The following is a 16487-nucleotide window of genomic DNA, read 5'->3' on the forward strand; positions in this document are numbered from 1 at the left end:
TTGATCAAGTCCACAAGGTGACTCCTGAGTCCTTAGATTGGCTTGCAGACCTAGATGTCCCTCGATGACCCCCCACCATATGAAAGAAGAAAAAGAAGTCCTCAGGCCTTCCTATCCTGCTCTAATCTTCTTCCACACAGTCAACATTGATGAATTATATTTAGATGAGACATGAAGAGAAAAATGTGGTTCCACTTTTTGATTTCCAATTATGCTCTAACGGCGAACGGCTGAAATCTATTGAATCCGGTCCCTGCACAACGTTTCTCGAGTGCTAATTAATAGTAGAACACTTTTCGATGAGACATTAGTACGCAATAGCGAGGAGATATTAGTACACAATAGCTCCTATAATTGTACAGCTCTATGGCAATCAATTCACTTCTTCTCTGATCTGCCTCTGGGGCTGACTTGATCATGTTTTTTGACGTGATGAACTGACTTCCTCCACAAATGTTCTCCACTGGCTTCGGTCTCTAGCTATTCGTCTCAGTCCTCTGACCCTCACATCCTGCTCCAATCCTCTTCCACATAGTCAATTCGCCTCTTCTTCAATCTACCTTTTGATCACTTCTACCGGGGCATTCCACTCACTCATAATTTTCGGTATCCTATCAGCTGGCATTCTTTCTATGTGACCAGCCAATCACAGTACTTTGTACCTGCAGAATCTTACTCTGGATCAGCAGCAGTACAAATACTCATTATTTCTCCTTCTCTTAGGCCTTAAATCTAGCACTCCAGTAGATGAAAGGGTTTATTGAATTTACTGTGATTTTTTTAAGATATCTCGTCTCATTTTTTATTGTACAAACATTACAATAACATGAATATTATTTAGAGTTTACAATAGGTAATCCATCAAAGCTGTCACATGACAGCTTGTCTGTAGGTTCTACCAAATCAATATTTCTTAGTATTTAATACATTTAACAGTACATCTTCTATTTCAAAGATACATGCATTTATCTTGGTTATAGAAATAGGTACATTTTACTTAATCATATAGATAATTATTCAGGTAGGTACATTTAGATATTCAAAGACACAAGGATTCTTAATTTATTAACCACAGCTTTGTCATTTTGGTGCAGGGTCTCTCATTTTCCACCAATTTTAAGTTTGTTACTGGTACCATGTATTCAAGCTTTTTTATTCATTCATCCATTTTATAATTTTCGCTTAGATTTATACATCAATTTGTTTCTAGCAATTATATTTGACCGAGGCGCATTTGATAAGACCTACAATAATAAAAACGTGGACACAGTCGCCGAGCACATATCATAAATATCGACGATGACTTGTGTGAACTTAGACTATAATTTCATGTCAATAGTTGATCGTGTCATTATGTGGCTCCAACTGTAATTATGTTGTGTTATTGTGGCTCATAAATAGGAACGTTATCTACTATTCATAGTTTAAACACAATTTAACGTAGCAACGACGTTTTTCCACCTACATTACGAGGGCTTAAATTTAAAAATGATGTGTGCCGATAACAGTGCATCAGATATACCCAGAAACGGCCTTTGAGAATCTGTACTTACGTTTCTGAAGTGCAGCAGAATTGTAGTGCAATATCAATCACCATCTCAGTTTTACATCAAAGCAACGGCGCAATTAAATTGATGTAATTTTATGTACCAATTTAAAAGTTAATCTTGACAAGTTTTGTGATCTTCGCTAAACTTCTCTTTCTCAGTAAGTAAGTACATAAATGAATTTCAATTAATATACATACATTCTCTAATAATAATATATATATTTTTTTTCATTTTCTAGATTCTTATTTTCCATGTAGTGAATCATTTAAATTTACTAAATTTAAAGTTAACGTTCTTTATACAAATAGAACGGCGTCATATGCGCCTCACAATTTTTACCTCATATGGCTATTGTAGACTTAGAGGCCTTGTATTTTCTCAGTAGGGTTTTTAGTTTCCTAAAAACCCTACTAAAATAGCATGTTTTTGCATCATCGTCAGCCCAAGCATCTGCAACAGTAGTCAAAACCACGGCCATATATTACATACATGTCTGTTTGTGTTGTGTTGGGAGTAGGAAGGAGTCGTCTATGGCCTATTCTTAGGAATTCCTCCGCATTTGCCTGTTGTATTAAGGTAAACCATAGAAAACCTTAATCAGGAGAAAGCGTCCGTTTGTCACCATGAAACAGTTCAGTAACATCAGTATATGATGTCCGGCATTATGAGGTGTTTGTGTGTGTTCTAATAAAGATGCTTTATAGATAATAATTTGTATTTATTAGTTTTTACTTTATTGTAGTACCAGTTGTTTGAAGTCCGTTACTTTTGATAGTCGAACTCAATCCATTCTTTTGAACGATGCCCAATAATTTTTTGTGACCCGATTCAACGATCTGATAACCTACTTGACAGAGCGGTAATCTTTTTAACTCCTGACACAGATGTTGCGGGTCAAACATTTTTTATTAGTATTTCAACATTCATTATTAATGCATTATTCTTTATTCTATGCTTGCAAAATAAATAAATTAACATAATTATTTATTAGATATCGTTCAAGACTTTCAAGAGTAGAAATTCTGCATTCTCTCAGTATCGACGGCCTCCGTGGTAGAGAGGTAAGGCTCTTGACTATGGATCCGGAGATGGCGTTTTCAAATCCATGTGTGCACAATCAAATTATGTTTAATTAATTTGTGTTGTTTCATAATTAATTCATTAAAAATAATATGTAACATTTTTGCGACACGTTCCAGAGTGACAGAATTCTCAGTATTGCCCAGTTGAAAGACCAACATTTGGAATTGAAGCATTACTTGAAATATTTGACCAGGTCGAATAGTCAGGTACCTTCCCACCTCCCTCTTCCCCATCTCCTTCTTACCACCTTCAACCTAATATAATACACCCCGACTGGGGATGCAATATCACTGACCCCAGACGATTGGGAGCAGTTGGAACTCTTGTGCGTATCCACATAAAAAAATTAAAGTATTGGCCTGGGGAGAGACCACACGTTGCTTAAAATATCTTTAGTTTTATTTTCAGACCAGGTCTGAATAGCCTGGCACACTAAAAATTAAATAGGAAAGAAATGCAGAATCCAAATTTCGTCTTGGAATAACGTGTGAAATGATGGGAAGTTTTTTTTTAAGCCTACGACAGACCACGCTATAAGTGCGCTATATTTTCGTGGCTTGGCCTATTTCAGCATATCGCTCGCCATTCATTCCCATAGGTAGTGACGTTATAGCGAGCGATATGCTGAAAATAGCCAAGCTACGATGCGAATAGCGTAATGTGTCGCCTAACTTCATGTGTTGAATTTTGGCAAGTAGGTAGTGATGTAATATGATTGAAAAATATGTTCATGGTAGGTGGGGGTCATTTGTTAACATATTTTGGGTGTAATTTTGAATCTTTTTTAAGATAGAATCCGAGTACATATACAGGGTTTTCCAATAAGAGGTGTTATTTTGAATAGCCCGTTATTTCGGTAGATGTTACTTTTGAAGCTGTCATTTTTTGACATTTGACAAGTAGAAACTACGCCATTAATAAAAATGGAACGATACACACTTCAACAACGCATTGAAATTATTAAAATTCACTTGAGTGAATCAAATGCAAATCATCTTGAGTGATGAGGCCCGTTTCCACCTCGGTGGCTTCGTCAACAAGCAAAATTGTCGCATCTGGGGCTCGGAAAACCCAAGAGTTATTGTTGAAAAGCCTCTCTATCCTCAACGTGTGACCGTTTGGTGCGGTTTATGGTCCAGCGGAGTCATTAGACCTTAATTTTTCGAAAATGAGGCTGGAGCAACAGTTACGATGAATGGATTGCGCTATCGAGAGATGATTAATGATTTTTTATGGCCGGAATTGGATGGTATTGATCTGGACAACGTTTACTTTCAACTAGACGGCGCTACGTGCCACACAATCAACGAAATCATTGATCTTTTACGATTGAATATCAAAATAACACCTCTTATTGGAAAACTCTGTATAATGATTCCTTAATAATTAACGAATCATTCTACCTCGAGTACGCCTGGACTAGAATAGGCTTATTTTTATTATTAATTGAACATCCCACGTTTGCCAGGTGTCCATATTGTGTATTAAATATTAAAAAGCATGCTTTTGATATTTTCTGTTATCTAGAAAGCAAGACAGCTGTTACCCTGACGCCCGCATTTCATGGGAGAATTCGGTAACTATTTCCCTAACCGCTGTACTTTTAATAAGCACACATTATAGATATTAACACTTCGTTTCAACTTAAGAGGAAGCTACAAGCCAAAAAAGTGTATATTCTTGGTATGTCTTATATCGTCACGAATACACATGAAATAGGCATTAAAATCGCTTGGCAAACGTAGTCTAGAAACGCTCGATTTCAAGCTCGAAAGTGGTTTTTATTTAACTTGTTTACAATTTTATGAGAGAGCAAATAAGTTAATCAAGAGAAACTGTCACAGATAATCTTATCATAATATTGAATTTTTTAAATTTGTTTCTTTTATGCGTTCATACATTTCCCTTGAGTAGAATACAACTTTTTTTGTAGCTTACATTAACATTTTTTATTAAGTAATTGAATTTTTTATTTGTATTCTTCTCAACGGAAACGATAGGAAAAGCTTAAATGTATCTAAAGCATATTTTTGGTATTCATAATGTAAACCAATTCGTTATAAAGATTAATCGAAAATTGTGATTTAGCATTAAGCTTCGCCTTAATTACTGCAATAAACAATGGTTTACTTCTGGATAGATGGTAAATTATGCGTTATATATAATTAAATTTTTATTTGAATGATGACCAAATTTACCTTATAAAACGATCCCTTTGCTGCCATTTTGGGCTGTTTTTGTATGGAGTGACATTTAGTAAAGTTAAATAATTCAAATCAAAATCGTGTGTCCGATACTTCCCGAAACGGCCGTGTTAAACGAACCAAGTGGAGTTTAAAAGAATTACCGCGCGCCTGGCACACTTACAATTTGATTGTCATTGGAATTTAGTCATAGTATTTTAATATGTAAAAATGTTTTAAAATTAATAACCTACCTTTTATTTGACTTCGAATAAAATTCGAGTCATAATATCGAGAAGCAATAATCGAAATCTGAACACAAAAAAATTATAATCGGCTCCGGCGGGAGCCAAACGAACACAACTTTTTTCAAAAGTATTATGCACTTATATTGCTCTATACAGGATTTATCGGCACGTACCCGACAAACTTTAACCAGCTATTCCTTAGCACATTTGGAATAAAAAATGTTATGGGCACTTTGCTGTCCGGTAATTTTTTTTTTTCAATTAAAAACAAAAAAAATCCAAACTCCGTCACTGTCTTTGGCATTGTTTCTCGTATTCAACAGCTGTTATTAGCAAGTGTGTCAAAAAGGGTCCTCGCTCTTTCATACACACTAAATAATAATAGTTAAAAATGAGACGAATGGTGCCATGCCATTTCGTTGTGATTGTAAAAGCGCGCCAATGTAGGTACGTTCGTACATTATTCAACGAAACTCGAATAAAATATTGCCAGATGGGTTTTTCAAACTTTGACAAAGGATAAAACATTGGTGACATGTGGTGAAAATATGAATAATATTTTTTTTATTAAAAAAAATTTACCGTACAGCCAAGTGCCCATAACATTTTTTACTCCAAATGTGCTAGGGAATAGCTAGTTAAAGTTTGTCGGGTACGTGCCGATACACCCTGTATATATATAATGTATACGCCAATAAGAGATATATGGCTTGTACGATACTATAGTATAAGTTGTCCGAAACTATACGAACTCCCCTTATATTCGTGCCGAATAAAACTTTCTAGTGATGAGTAAAAGATTGTAATATGCATTTTATGGAAATAATTGGTAATCGAAACGCTAATTTCGTAGAAATAACCCTTCAATCTCTAGTCGGTTTCAGAATTCATTCTGTCTGATTTCAGAGTGCATTGTGTCCGGTTGCAGTCTACGCTCTATTCGATTACGGATTGCATTACAGAATGCACTCTAACCAGTTTTAGCATGCCTTTATTCCGGTACCTATAAGAAGCGTGAAACTAATCTATATTTTAGTCTGCTATGCAATTCGATATCTGTGATCTTATGGAGATAATTCTCAGTTGACATTCAGTACGATTAAGCAGTGCAGTATATACAATAAGTAAACATAACGTGAAATTTTACACGAATGCTAAAATTTCGCATTCATACGGCGTAGGTAAATGTCAGCATTCCCAAGCTCTATACCACAATGTTCAATCTGCATTTGGAAGACATTTCATGAATAATAAACACCAATCACCTCAAAAGTGAAAAAAACGAACAAGTGTTTTGGACTATAGCTGCAGTGCCGTCATTCGGCTAGTTGCCAATGGCTATGAAAACCCTCGGATTTTTTTAACGTTTGTTACATGTTAAGGCGAAGCTATCGTTTCGGTTGAGTAGAATACAAATTTAAAAAAATTACTCAATAAAAAATATAAATGTAAACTACTAAAAAATTATTTTTTTTCAATAGAAATGTATGAGCGCATAACCTTTTTAAAAATACAGTATTATAGCTAAGATTATCTGTGACAGTTTCACTTGATTACCTTTTTTGTTTTCTTAAAAAATTATTTACAAAATAAATAAAAATCAGTTTTGTGCTTGAAATCGAACGTTTCTAGACTCCATTTGTCAAGCGATGTTAATTCCTATTACCTACAATATAAGGTATACCAAGAATATACACATTTTTGGCTTGTAGCTTCATCTTAATGGTAGAAGAATTCGGGGACGCCCGAGAAAGTCATGGCACGATCAAGTGAATCAAATACTTGAGTCGGGGTATGTCAAGAGTCAGAATGATAGAATACGTAGTATGTCTGAGACGATTTTATATGAATGTGAATGAAGCAAGGAGTGTGTGCCGAGACAGAATTATATGGCGGTCTACCCTCTGCGTATCCTTGCCGAGAAACGGCTTGATGGTAGTTAGTTACATGTTAATTTAAAAAAAATCTATTAACAGAATATGTACTACACTAAGGACGGGTTGTTTCATAGAATTTGAACAATTCATGCAATTTCAACGTTAACTTTCTGTGAATCTCCTATTCAAGTTCTGTTATTATATCAATACAGGCCAGTTATTTGACAGAACTGAAATAATAACAGAAATTGAAAATTAACTTTGAAAAAAAATAATTTTTCAAATTCTCCAAAACAACCCGTCCTTAGAACCCTAGTGGCACTGTTCGAGTTCATTGGGTCACTTTAAGTACTTTAAATTTAGAAATAAAACTTAATTTTAATATCGTACTACAATAAGTTTAAAATTAAATGCTATTAAGTATTAGAAATATAACTTACTGACAAAACCTACTTTGTGAACAAATAAATATTTTGTATGGTAGTTAAGAAAGAAAAATTAAATAAAAAATACTTAGTTTTGCAAAACATATATGTGGAATCGTAAACTCTGCATCCTGTAAACATTTTAAAGTGGTATTATTAACATTTAGGCTCTTTAGATCATTGCAAGAATAGCACCTAAAAGTTTGGTTTACGTGCAACCAACACTGCAGGGCAGCATACTCGTGCATGGCGTCGTGAAAGATCCGAACCAATCTCCAACTTTCCCTCCCCGCACCAAGCACCTCTCCAAAAACGAAATGTATCATAAAAAATACTTTTTTTGATTAATATAACGGAATTTTATAATCTTCTTTTTTTCGATTATTCACAGCTTCTATGGGGTTGCGATGCACGCCCATGATATATCTATAGCTACAAATTGTCATACTAATCTATGAAGTGGGTGTCGTCGGTAATGAGAATCTCTGGATTAAAAATAATTACTTTGTTGGTTTGTTAGTTCCTCTTTTGACCGCCTGCACGGTTAACCTTGTGTATGTGTAGATACCTCATTAAGTTCGTATTGACCAATGCAGGGACAGGGACCTACTTATCAATTTAGGTAGCAATCAATGCCAGTCGTAATTAGAGAATTACGTATCGTATTCTTCGCATTCGAAATGAGGCGAACCTCTGACCGATGCTCGGAGGTCAGAAATACAACACTTCACAGCTGTCGGCGTCACTGAACAGTAAACCACTGGAAGTGTTATCTATGCACATTTGTAAGAAAACTATTGTGTCTCCTGAGTTTTCTCACAAACCCTCTTATTCAATAAAACTCCGGCTTCAATAAAACACTTGGACTTTTACGGCCGCTGTTCCCAATCCTACTGATCAACAGTTAAGCCGAAATTTTGGCTCAACACTGCTCAAGAGCACAACTACGCTCTTTCCAACGGAAAGTTGACGACTGAGCGATCTACCAATTTAAGGAAGGCAAACTACTGGATTAAGCCTGCCTCAGTAAATGACTACTTATGAAAAGTGTCGACAGAGTGAAAAATATTCGCGACGCCAAGACACGATGGCATTAAATTCAAGCACATACTTTATTTTTAACCTATTACATACGCCAGGTAAAAAATATATAAAATATCGGTTTATGTAAAAAAAATTAAATGCATTAAATAATAAACACAATAATTAATTCATCAATATTAATTTAACATTGAAAAATTTTACTTTGATGTCATTTTATTGTCTATGAAAGTGGGTGGGGCCACTTCCTTCGAAAAGTTGGGAACGACGGCCGTTAATGTTATAAATTAACTTTATTATTCACATAGCACTCTTTTTAGGGTGAATTGCCTAAAACAAAAAAAACTTTATTATTAGTTCTTAAATCTTACTTAGCCGGCGGTAGGGATAGTACGGACCCCGACTTATAGTTTCCCCTCGTGTTTATCCACTCGGTCTCTAAAATACTTCATCTATGGATAACTTAATAGACTAACCTAGTGCCATCTATGGGTGAGCTCTACACTAATATCAAGGATATTACAAATACGTTTGTCTCTAATTTATGTAAGACCTTTGTCTCCTAGATCTCAGACTATCCAATGAAATTGCTTATCTGTTCAAGAAAGAATTTCGATATTTGAAATTTTTTTATCGATTTCACCAAAAGAAAGGAAAAATTACGCTTACTTCGGACGTTTGGACACGCCCAGATTGCATTTCTAGCGATTTATCTCTTCGGTGTGTCACGTATTCACTGAGTCGTGTTTCAAAATTAGGGTACGGAGTGCGATCCCGGGATACGGAATCCCGGCATTTTTCAGGTTCTGAAAATCAGTAACCCCGGGATAATCAGAATTGTTCATCCTCGCGTCATCAATATAATCCCTGCCTTATGTTACTTGATTACAAAATATTGATTTAACCTGTAGTTTGTAAATATAATAAAACAATTGTGCTCACAGCGTGCCTGGTGTGACTTATTAAAATATCAAAATTTTATTTTTACCCCTATTGATTTAGTTTTAATCGTATTTAAATTTTCTTATAAATATTTAGGAAACCGAGCCGTATATTATATTCATTTATTTTATTTATCTCTTATAAACGTTCTAGTGGGCTTTTATGTGATACATTTATTATATGATTTACGGCATAATACAGTGACAACGGACCTTTTTCAATGTTTAGATAACAGAGAAAAAACTTACATCATCGAGGTATGTTTTATCTCAAATACTGGTTAATTAAATATGTCGATATAATATACAATAATTACACTGTAAAATGAACACACGACAAACCAAATAAGTTCCATTAATTACGTAGGTGTATATAAGTAATTATACATAGGTAATTATAATGTAAACAAAAATAAAAATAAACAATAGGATATTATTAGAACAAGGTTAACATTAAAAATGATTATGATAGGTGTATATAAGTAATTATACATAGGTAATTATAATGTAAACAAAAACAAAAATAAACAATAGGATATTATTAGAACAAGGTTAACATTAAAAATGATTATCTATAATTTTCGCATCATTCAGACTCAGTCAGTTTGTTTTCAAGGTACAGTTAGTATTTGTACATCTCGTAGGGTGTTGGATGTTTTTCAGATACAATAGTCCCATTAATGAAGTTTGCGTATACTTGCGATTTACAATGCGGTATACAGAATAAATCCTTTGATCTGGATGGCTTTCAGGGCAATGAAATGCTATTACAGATAATAATATAATGAATCAACTAAACGTTTCACAATCTCTAAATAGTATAATTACAAAGTCGCTATCCGTATCTCTCTGTTTGAGCGTTTAGTTCTTCTAAACTACGCAACGGATTTTGATAGGATTTTCACTATCATTTACAGATTTTCTTCCGAAAGTTTTATATATATATAATACATGCATATTATATTTATAGATAGTAGAGGAAAGCCGATTTTTGTTATATTTTTTTTTCGGGCGCTTACTTTGCTAACGCTGGATAAACCTTATGAGATACATCAAAATTATGTAAGTACTATGAAATTGTAGGTATATCTTAAAATGGCCTCACAACCTCAAAACTTTACCCTAAACCATTTATAAGTCGCCGATCAAAGCCGCGTATACGTCAGCTAGTTTTCTGTAAGAATCGCATCAGTGATTTTACTACCATTATTAAGGGGAAGCTACAAGCCAAAATGTGTATATTCTTGGTATACCTTATATTGTAGGTAATAGGCATTAAAATCGCTTGACAAACGGAGTCTAGAAACGTTAGATTTCAATTTATTTTGTAAATAATTTTATAAGAAAGCAAAAAAGTTAATCAAGTGAAACTGTCACAGATAATCTTATCTATAATACTGTATTTTTAAAAAGTTGTTTCCTTTACGCGTTCATACATTTATATTGAAAAAATCTTTTTTTTAGTATTTTACATTTATAATTTTTATTGAGTAATTTATTTTGTTATTTGTATTCTACTCAAGCGAAACGATAGGAAAACCTTCAATTCATCTAAATCATATTTTTTGGTATTCATAATGTACACCGATTCGTTATAAAGATTAATCTTAGCATTAAGCTTCGCCTTAAAGCAATATACAGTAGTTTTGTAATTTTTTTTTTTTAAGTTTTCAATAGATCAATTGGTGATTCCAAATGACTGAAGTAAAATCAAGTACTTAATGAAAACACTGGAATTTATGACAATTTTTTTTTTCAAATCTCGAGATTGCAAATGAGGCCCGGGATTGCGAGTCTTTAAAATAGTACTCAATCGTGATAAGTATCTACTTACATTTAAAAATCAATATTTTAACGTATTTTATACATTATTAACATATTTGCATACGATAAATGAAGGTCATTTTTTCATCTAGTAATACGTAATTTGAGTAGATACCTACTTTTTGATTTTTGCTATTTTTAATGTAAAAAAGCAGTAATTGATTAACTTGCTTTATGATCGATTAAATTGGTAAATTTGTCATGAATGTCGTGGCTAAAAAAATATATTCAAATGTATTAGGTCGGTAGGTACCTACCCACCTACTTTTTAAATTTTTGATTTTTTCCGTTCAAAGATGGGCTTTATCGAAATATTCGATTACTTTCTCGACATTTAAAAGATTTCATTTCTAAAATAATCGATTTAATTTCTTTGTGTGCATTTACGTTCCCGATTGCTCTTGTCCGTGTCCATGCATTGTCTAATTCTGCGTATACATTTTGCGAAATTCCGCTTGCAGTTGCTTCGTTCGTTTCCCATAATTCGCGGCTCGGCTCGCATTTCGGATCGTACGTGTATACGCAGAATAAGCTTTCACTTCCAACTTAACAATAAACAATATTTTGTATTTATTTTATTATTTTTATGTGATCACAAACATTAATAAAAAATGGTCGGCTAAATTGAATATGCTATCTTTATTCGCAATTCTTGACTTGGTTGATAATTATATTTGTTCAATTGGCTTATGTATTTGCAAACAACGCTAAGGATGAAGATTACCACTAACTATATAATTTCACGTACAGAGTATTACGATGTCTGTCCATTTATCACAAATATAATATCAATATGAAACGAATAAACTAAATTAAAAATTGGAACGTGGTCATTTTCGTAATGTGTTTATGGTGGTAGTACGTTAATTACTAACCAGCCGGTTTTTTAATTTAAGTTTATTAATGTTATCTTAATGACAATCGCATAAGAGATGTCCCCCAATGTCTATTGGTCATTACGGGTCACGTGATTTTTTTTAATCTCAAAGTTGATAGTATGAATACGGGTACTACGAATTTGTATACTTTTTTTTTAAAGTTTGTTTCCATTGACGGCGAATAATTATTATTCAATCCCCATTTTTGAATTACAAAAATCCTTTACATAACCTAGATAAACAGATGTCTCAGAGACTAGAGAAATCACTCTAGCGGCCCGCTATCGATGACAGTTCAGTTGTAACATGTAAGAATATAACATATTATCATAGATAAAGAAGAAAACTAGAAATGCCTTCCATACAAATTTGAATGGAAACAGAGTAGTCTAAAACCATTGATGTATTACTTAGTCTATATCTAAAACTTATACTCGCCTGACATCGCAGGTCTCATTTGATAATCGTAAACGCAGTTTTGTATTAAAAACATGCCCACATTTATGTATTTATTTATTTATTTATTTATATATAATTTGTACATTTATTTATAACAATTACAGGTAATAAAGCCTAAGACGTTATAATTGTACCATTCATGCAGTGTATATGCAATGCCAAAAATCTCGCAAATGCGCTATAGGACACAAAAAATAAATCTAATTTCTTATCTACCGCATTCAAAAAGCACGTAGCTCTCCCCACAGGTGAGTTCATTAATAAATTAGTGCGGCTTTCTACTATATAGAAGATTGTGATGACGTCCTCGAGAGTGAGACTCTGGTACAAAAAAATTTAATTGGGCCAGTATCTCATTATTAGATAAGTGACCGTTTATTAGTTGGAAAAAATATTTAAGCAAAGCAATACCTCTACGTGTCTCTAGGGAGTGGTAATTGGTCATGCCTAATATATAAATCGATGGGTAAAGCCAAGGGTAACGTCCATAGAGCCGCGAGAATAAAAACCTTAAAAAAAATTTATGGACTCTTTCAATGCGTAAAGTGTATGTTAATTCATGTGGAGCCCAGATGATCGAGTTTGATTCAAGTACACTTAGGACTAGTGTGTTATATAATAACGTCAGTGTTTTTGTGTTACGAAACGGATATGAGTTTCTAATTACGAAGCCGAGAAGCCTGTATCCTCTGCTTATTAAATCATCGATGTGTTGGTGAAAGGTTAGTTTGCTGTCGTAAATAACTCCTAGATCTTTGATTTAGGTGTTGGAGAATAATTTCATTGATTGTATATTCAAATACATGCGGTTTCTTTGATCTTGTATACGAGACGATATTGCACTTGGGTGTACTGAAGTTTAAGCCATTTATTTTGGCCCAGTTTGAGACGCAGTCGATATCACGTTGAAGGAGAATACAGTCGAGATGGTTTTTTATTGAACGATATAGTTTCAAGTCATCTGCAAATAGTAAATACAGCGAATGTGTGATGACTGAACCAATGTCGTTGATAAAAATCAGAAACAGAAGTGGTCCAAGGATAGACCCCTGAGGAACTCCAGAAAAAACTGTGAATTCCAAAGAACTGGAACCCTTATAATAAACAAACTGTCTACGATTTCGAAAACATGAAGCAAAAAAACAGAGTAGTCTTTTGGAAAAACCAAATGAAGCTAGCTTATTTAGAAGAATGTCGATGTCAACCTTGTCGAATGCTTTTTCCAGGTCGAAATAAGATGACATTTCTTGTGGTCTTTTTTATTATATTTAAAACACATACGAGTGTTCGGGGGTAAAGTGCCTTAACTTGAGGTGATTCTACAAGATGGTAGAAATAAAAGAGATAAATATATATTTTTTAAATTCCCATACAAAAAATTCAATTTTTTTACGTAAAAACTACTTTAAAACGATGGATTTTCTAAAAAAAATTATTTATATTTTTTACTTGTACTATGTGGAATCATCCCCCGAAGTTAGCGCACTTTACCCCCGGACATCTTGTATAGACAACAGTATACCTACGTACAACAGCTGGTTACGATGGAGGTCTCAGGCAGGATCATCCCTTTGTCACTTTTGTTCTAATTTGGCGAGTCTCTCCGTACATATCATTTTGGATAACACAATGGTGGGACGTCAGTGAGACCATTGTTTAAGAACAGTATGTTTTTTTTGTAAGTTTTTTGGCGAACACGGTGAGACGTTTTTATTTTTATTTTTTTATGAACTTCTTGTTTTTGCGTTCCCCGGTCCCATTAAGTCTATTAAAAAAAAATTAAATTTGCGAAAATTATCATTGACATTTTTAATTAAATTGTGCAAAATTCTCGTTATTTTATGTTAAACTATACATAAACACTAATATTTCATTGATTTTTGCACAATCACAAAAATAATGACATGAAAATTTACACAAACTCTTATTCAGTTTGTAAAATTTTTTGGGCCTCACATTAAAACGTACAAAATCACAAAAATGTTAAACTTCGATTGAAAAACGCAGTATAGTTAAATTATCGGTCATTGGGTAGGTACCAACTTATTTGCTTAACGTCATATGTGGGTAAGTACATACTTCTTAAAAACGTTTAAATTTCAAATTATTGTCAAAATGGACGTCGTTTACTGTCCACCGTGTACACGAGCATAAGGAGATAATAAATATTATGTACCGCGATAACACTGTGTGTAATAATTGTGATATGCATTATGTTTTTTCCGAAAGAATAATTCATTAGTTCTTGCTCTCGGTTTTCAGTTGTCAGTTTGTCAGTGTGTGAGCTCAGCTGGTGGTAAAGACTCCATCTTGGAAAATTCTCCCGCTATTTTCTTAGGAAAGGCGCGAACTTTGAGTTTTACTGTTACGTTTTTTAAGTTTGACAGGAAAATGGAGGCATTTTTGAAACAGGTAAGATTTTCGTAGTTTTGACATATTATGAGCATTCGATCTATTGAATTGAAAGTAGTGATATTGGAAGAGGTTGTATTTTCTTTGGTAGTTTAATAAATCTTCTCTTAGAGAAGATAATGTAATCTGTAATCAAGAGGTCAAATGAGTGATGTTTTCTTTGGAAGTCGTTGAAGGCCACGCTGAGTAGAAATATTTACAATACATTATTTTACAATGTATCTTTTCAGTTTGAACACGGGAGTAGTATTATATCGTACTAGACGAAGTCCCCGGCGTTGCCCGGACTGTTTTCTAAATCAGATGTAGGCAGTAATTTTCCTCTAAATTTTGAAGGTCAAGTGTACAAAGATTCTTCTAGAAGTGTCATAATTCTGTTTTAATGGGTTGGAAAGAGTAATTGGATGTTTTTCGAAATGTAGTGTACACAGTAACCTTTCTAGTTTTCAAGGTTAAGCTTGCAAAATTTCATCAGTCTTTGAATACAACTATAGATTTGTATTAAAATCAAATCCACGACGCCCGCCTGTCACAGACGCTCTTCTTTATATAAATAGATTTCTTACGGGAATAATATCGTAACAAAATACTTACTCTAAGATTTTGTGTTACTTTGGTTAGAATTTGGTTCTTATTATTAGCTTAACGCCTACCATTATTAGGTCTAGAATTGAATAATTGTGAAAAAAATAATTTTACGTATAATAATAATATAATACAAATAAAATATACTTTTTTTTACGCTGCCAAAAATGAATGACTTGATGTAATATTAATGTCCTTCATGTAATAATGAAAATTGATATAATAATTGGGTATTTTGATGTAATGGTGAAATCCACAATATTGTTTTATTATTTATTAGTAGTTACTACCCTACTTCGCCCGGGATTTTGTGTCTTAAAAATTAGGTTTAAAATATGCTTTTTAAGCACTGGGTATATAATATCATGAAAGAAATTGCGCTGCAAGCCGCAACTCAGGATTTATTTCAATGCAAAAATTCTGGGACTAACTACTATATGTATTCCTCATTGCCGAGAATACTAATGGAGGGAAATAATTATTCCAAGTCAGTGAACATCTTCAATTTATCACTTAAAAATACAAAAGATTTTTACTGAGGTAATTTAGCTATGTTAAATACTGTATAATTTTTACTATTCATAAGTAAAAGCCTTAAAATAATTGTCCTGACCTAGATAAACCAGACAGAAAAAAGGGTTAAAATTTCGTGATGTCAGAACTCACAGTTCGCGAATGTCTGCTGTTTTAGTAACATAATCATATTTCTGCTTTATTGTTAAAATTTTGGTACCTGACCGTGAATATAAGTATGAAGATTATTCACAATTCGACTTGTTTTGTTTTTATATTTGTTGACTATTACCAAATCAATATTATTTATACAATATTGAGGATTCTCAAACATAATAATAACATACACATATAATTATGTTTAACTTGCCAGTAACAAATATTTATTTATAATCTATAGGTTTACTATTTTGTACTTGTAAGATTTATGTTTTCATTAGAATTGCGTTTCTATGAAATAAATTCCAC

General features: G+C 33.2%; 1 protein-coding gene across 2 annotated transcripts in view; it reads left to right on the forward strand.

Annotated features, from left to right (window-relative positions):
* The window catches only part of UGP (UDP-glucose pyrophosphorylase), a 42645-nt gene that overhangs the window by 2190 nt on the left and 23968 nt on the right, over positions 1 to 16487 (forward strand). Inside the window, exon 1 of one of the 2 annotated variants that reach the window (XM_089640060.1) lies at positions 14745 to 14921. The exons of the other annotated variant lie outside the window; for it this stretch is intronic. Coding sequence (XP_089496186.1) covers positions 14901 to 14921 — 21 coding nt within the window. The 5' untranslated portion in view covers positions 14745 to 14900. Of the gene's footprint in view, positions 1 to 14744; positions 14922 to 16487 lie in introns of those variants that run through there. 2 annotated transcript variants of the gene reach the window in all.

The sequence above is a fragment of the Hesperophylax consimilis genome, chromosome 15, assembly GCF_061612785.1.
Source record: "Hesperophylax consimilis isolate HC1 chromosome 15, BYU_Hcon_1.0, whole genome shotgun sequence".
Classification (NCBI taxonomy): domain Eukaryota; kingdom Metazoa; phylum Arthropoda; class Insecta; order Trichoptera; family Limnephilidae; genus Hesperophylax; species Hesperophylax consimilis.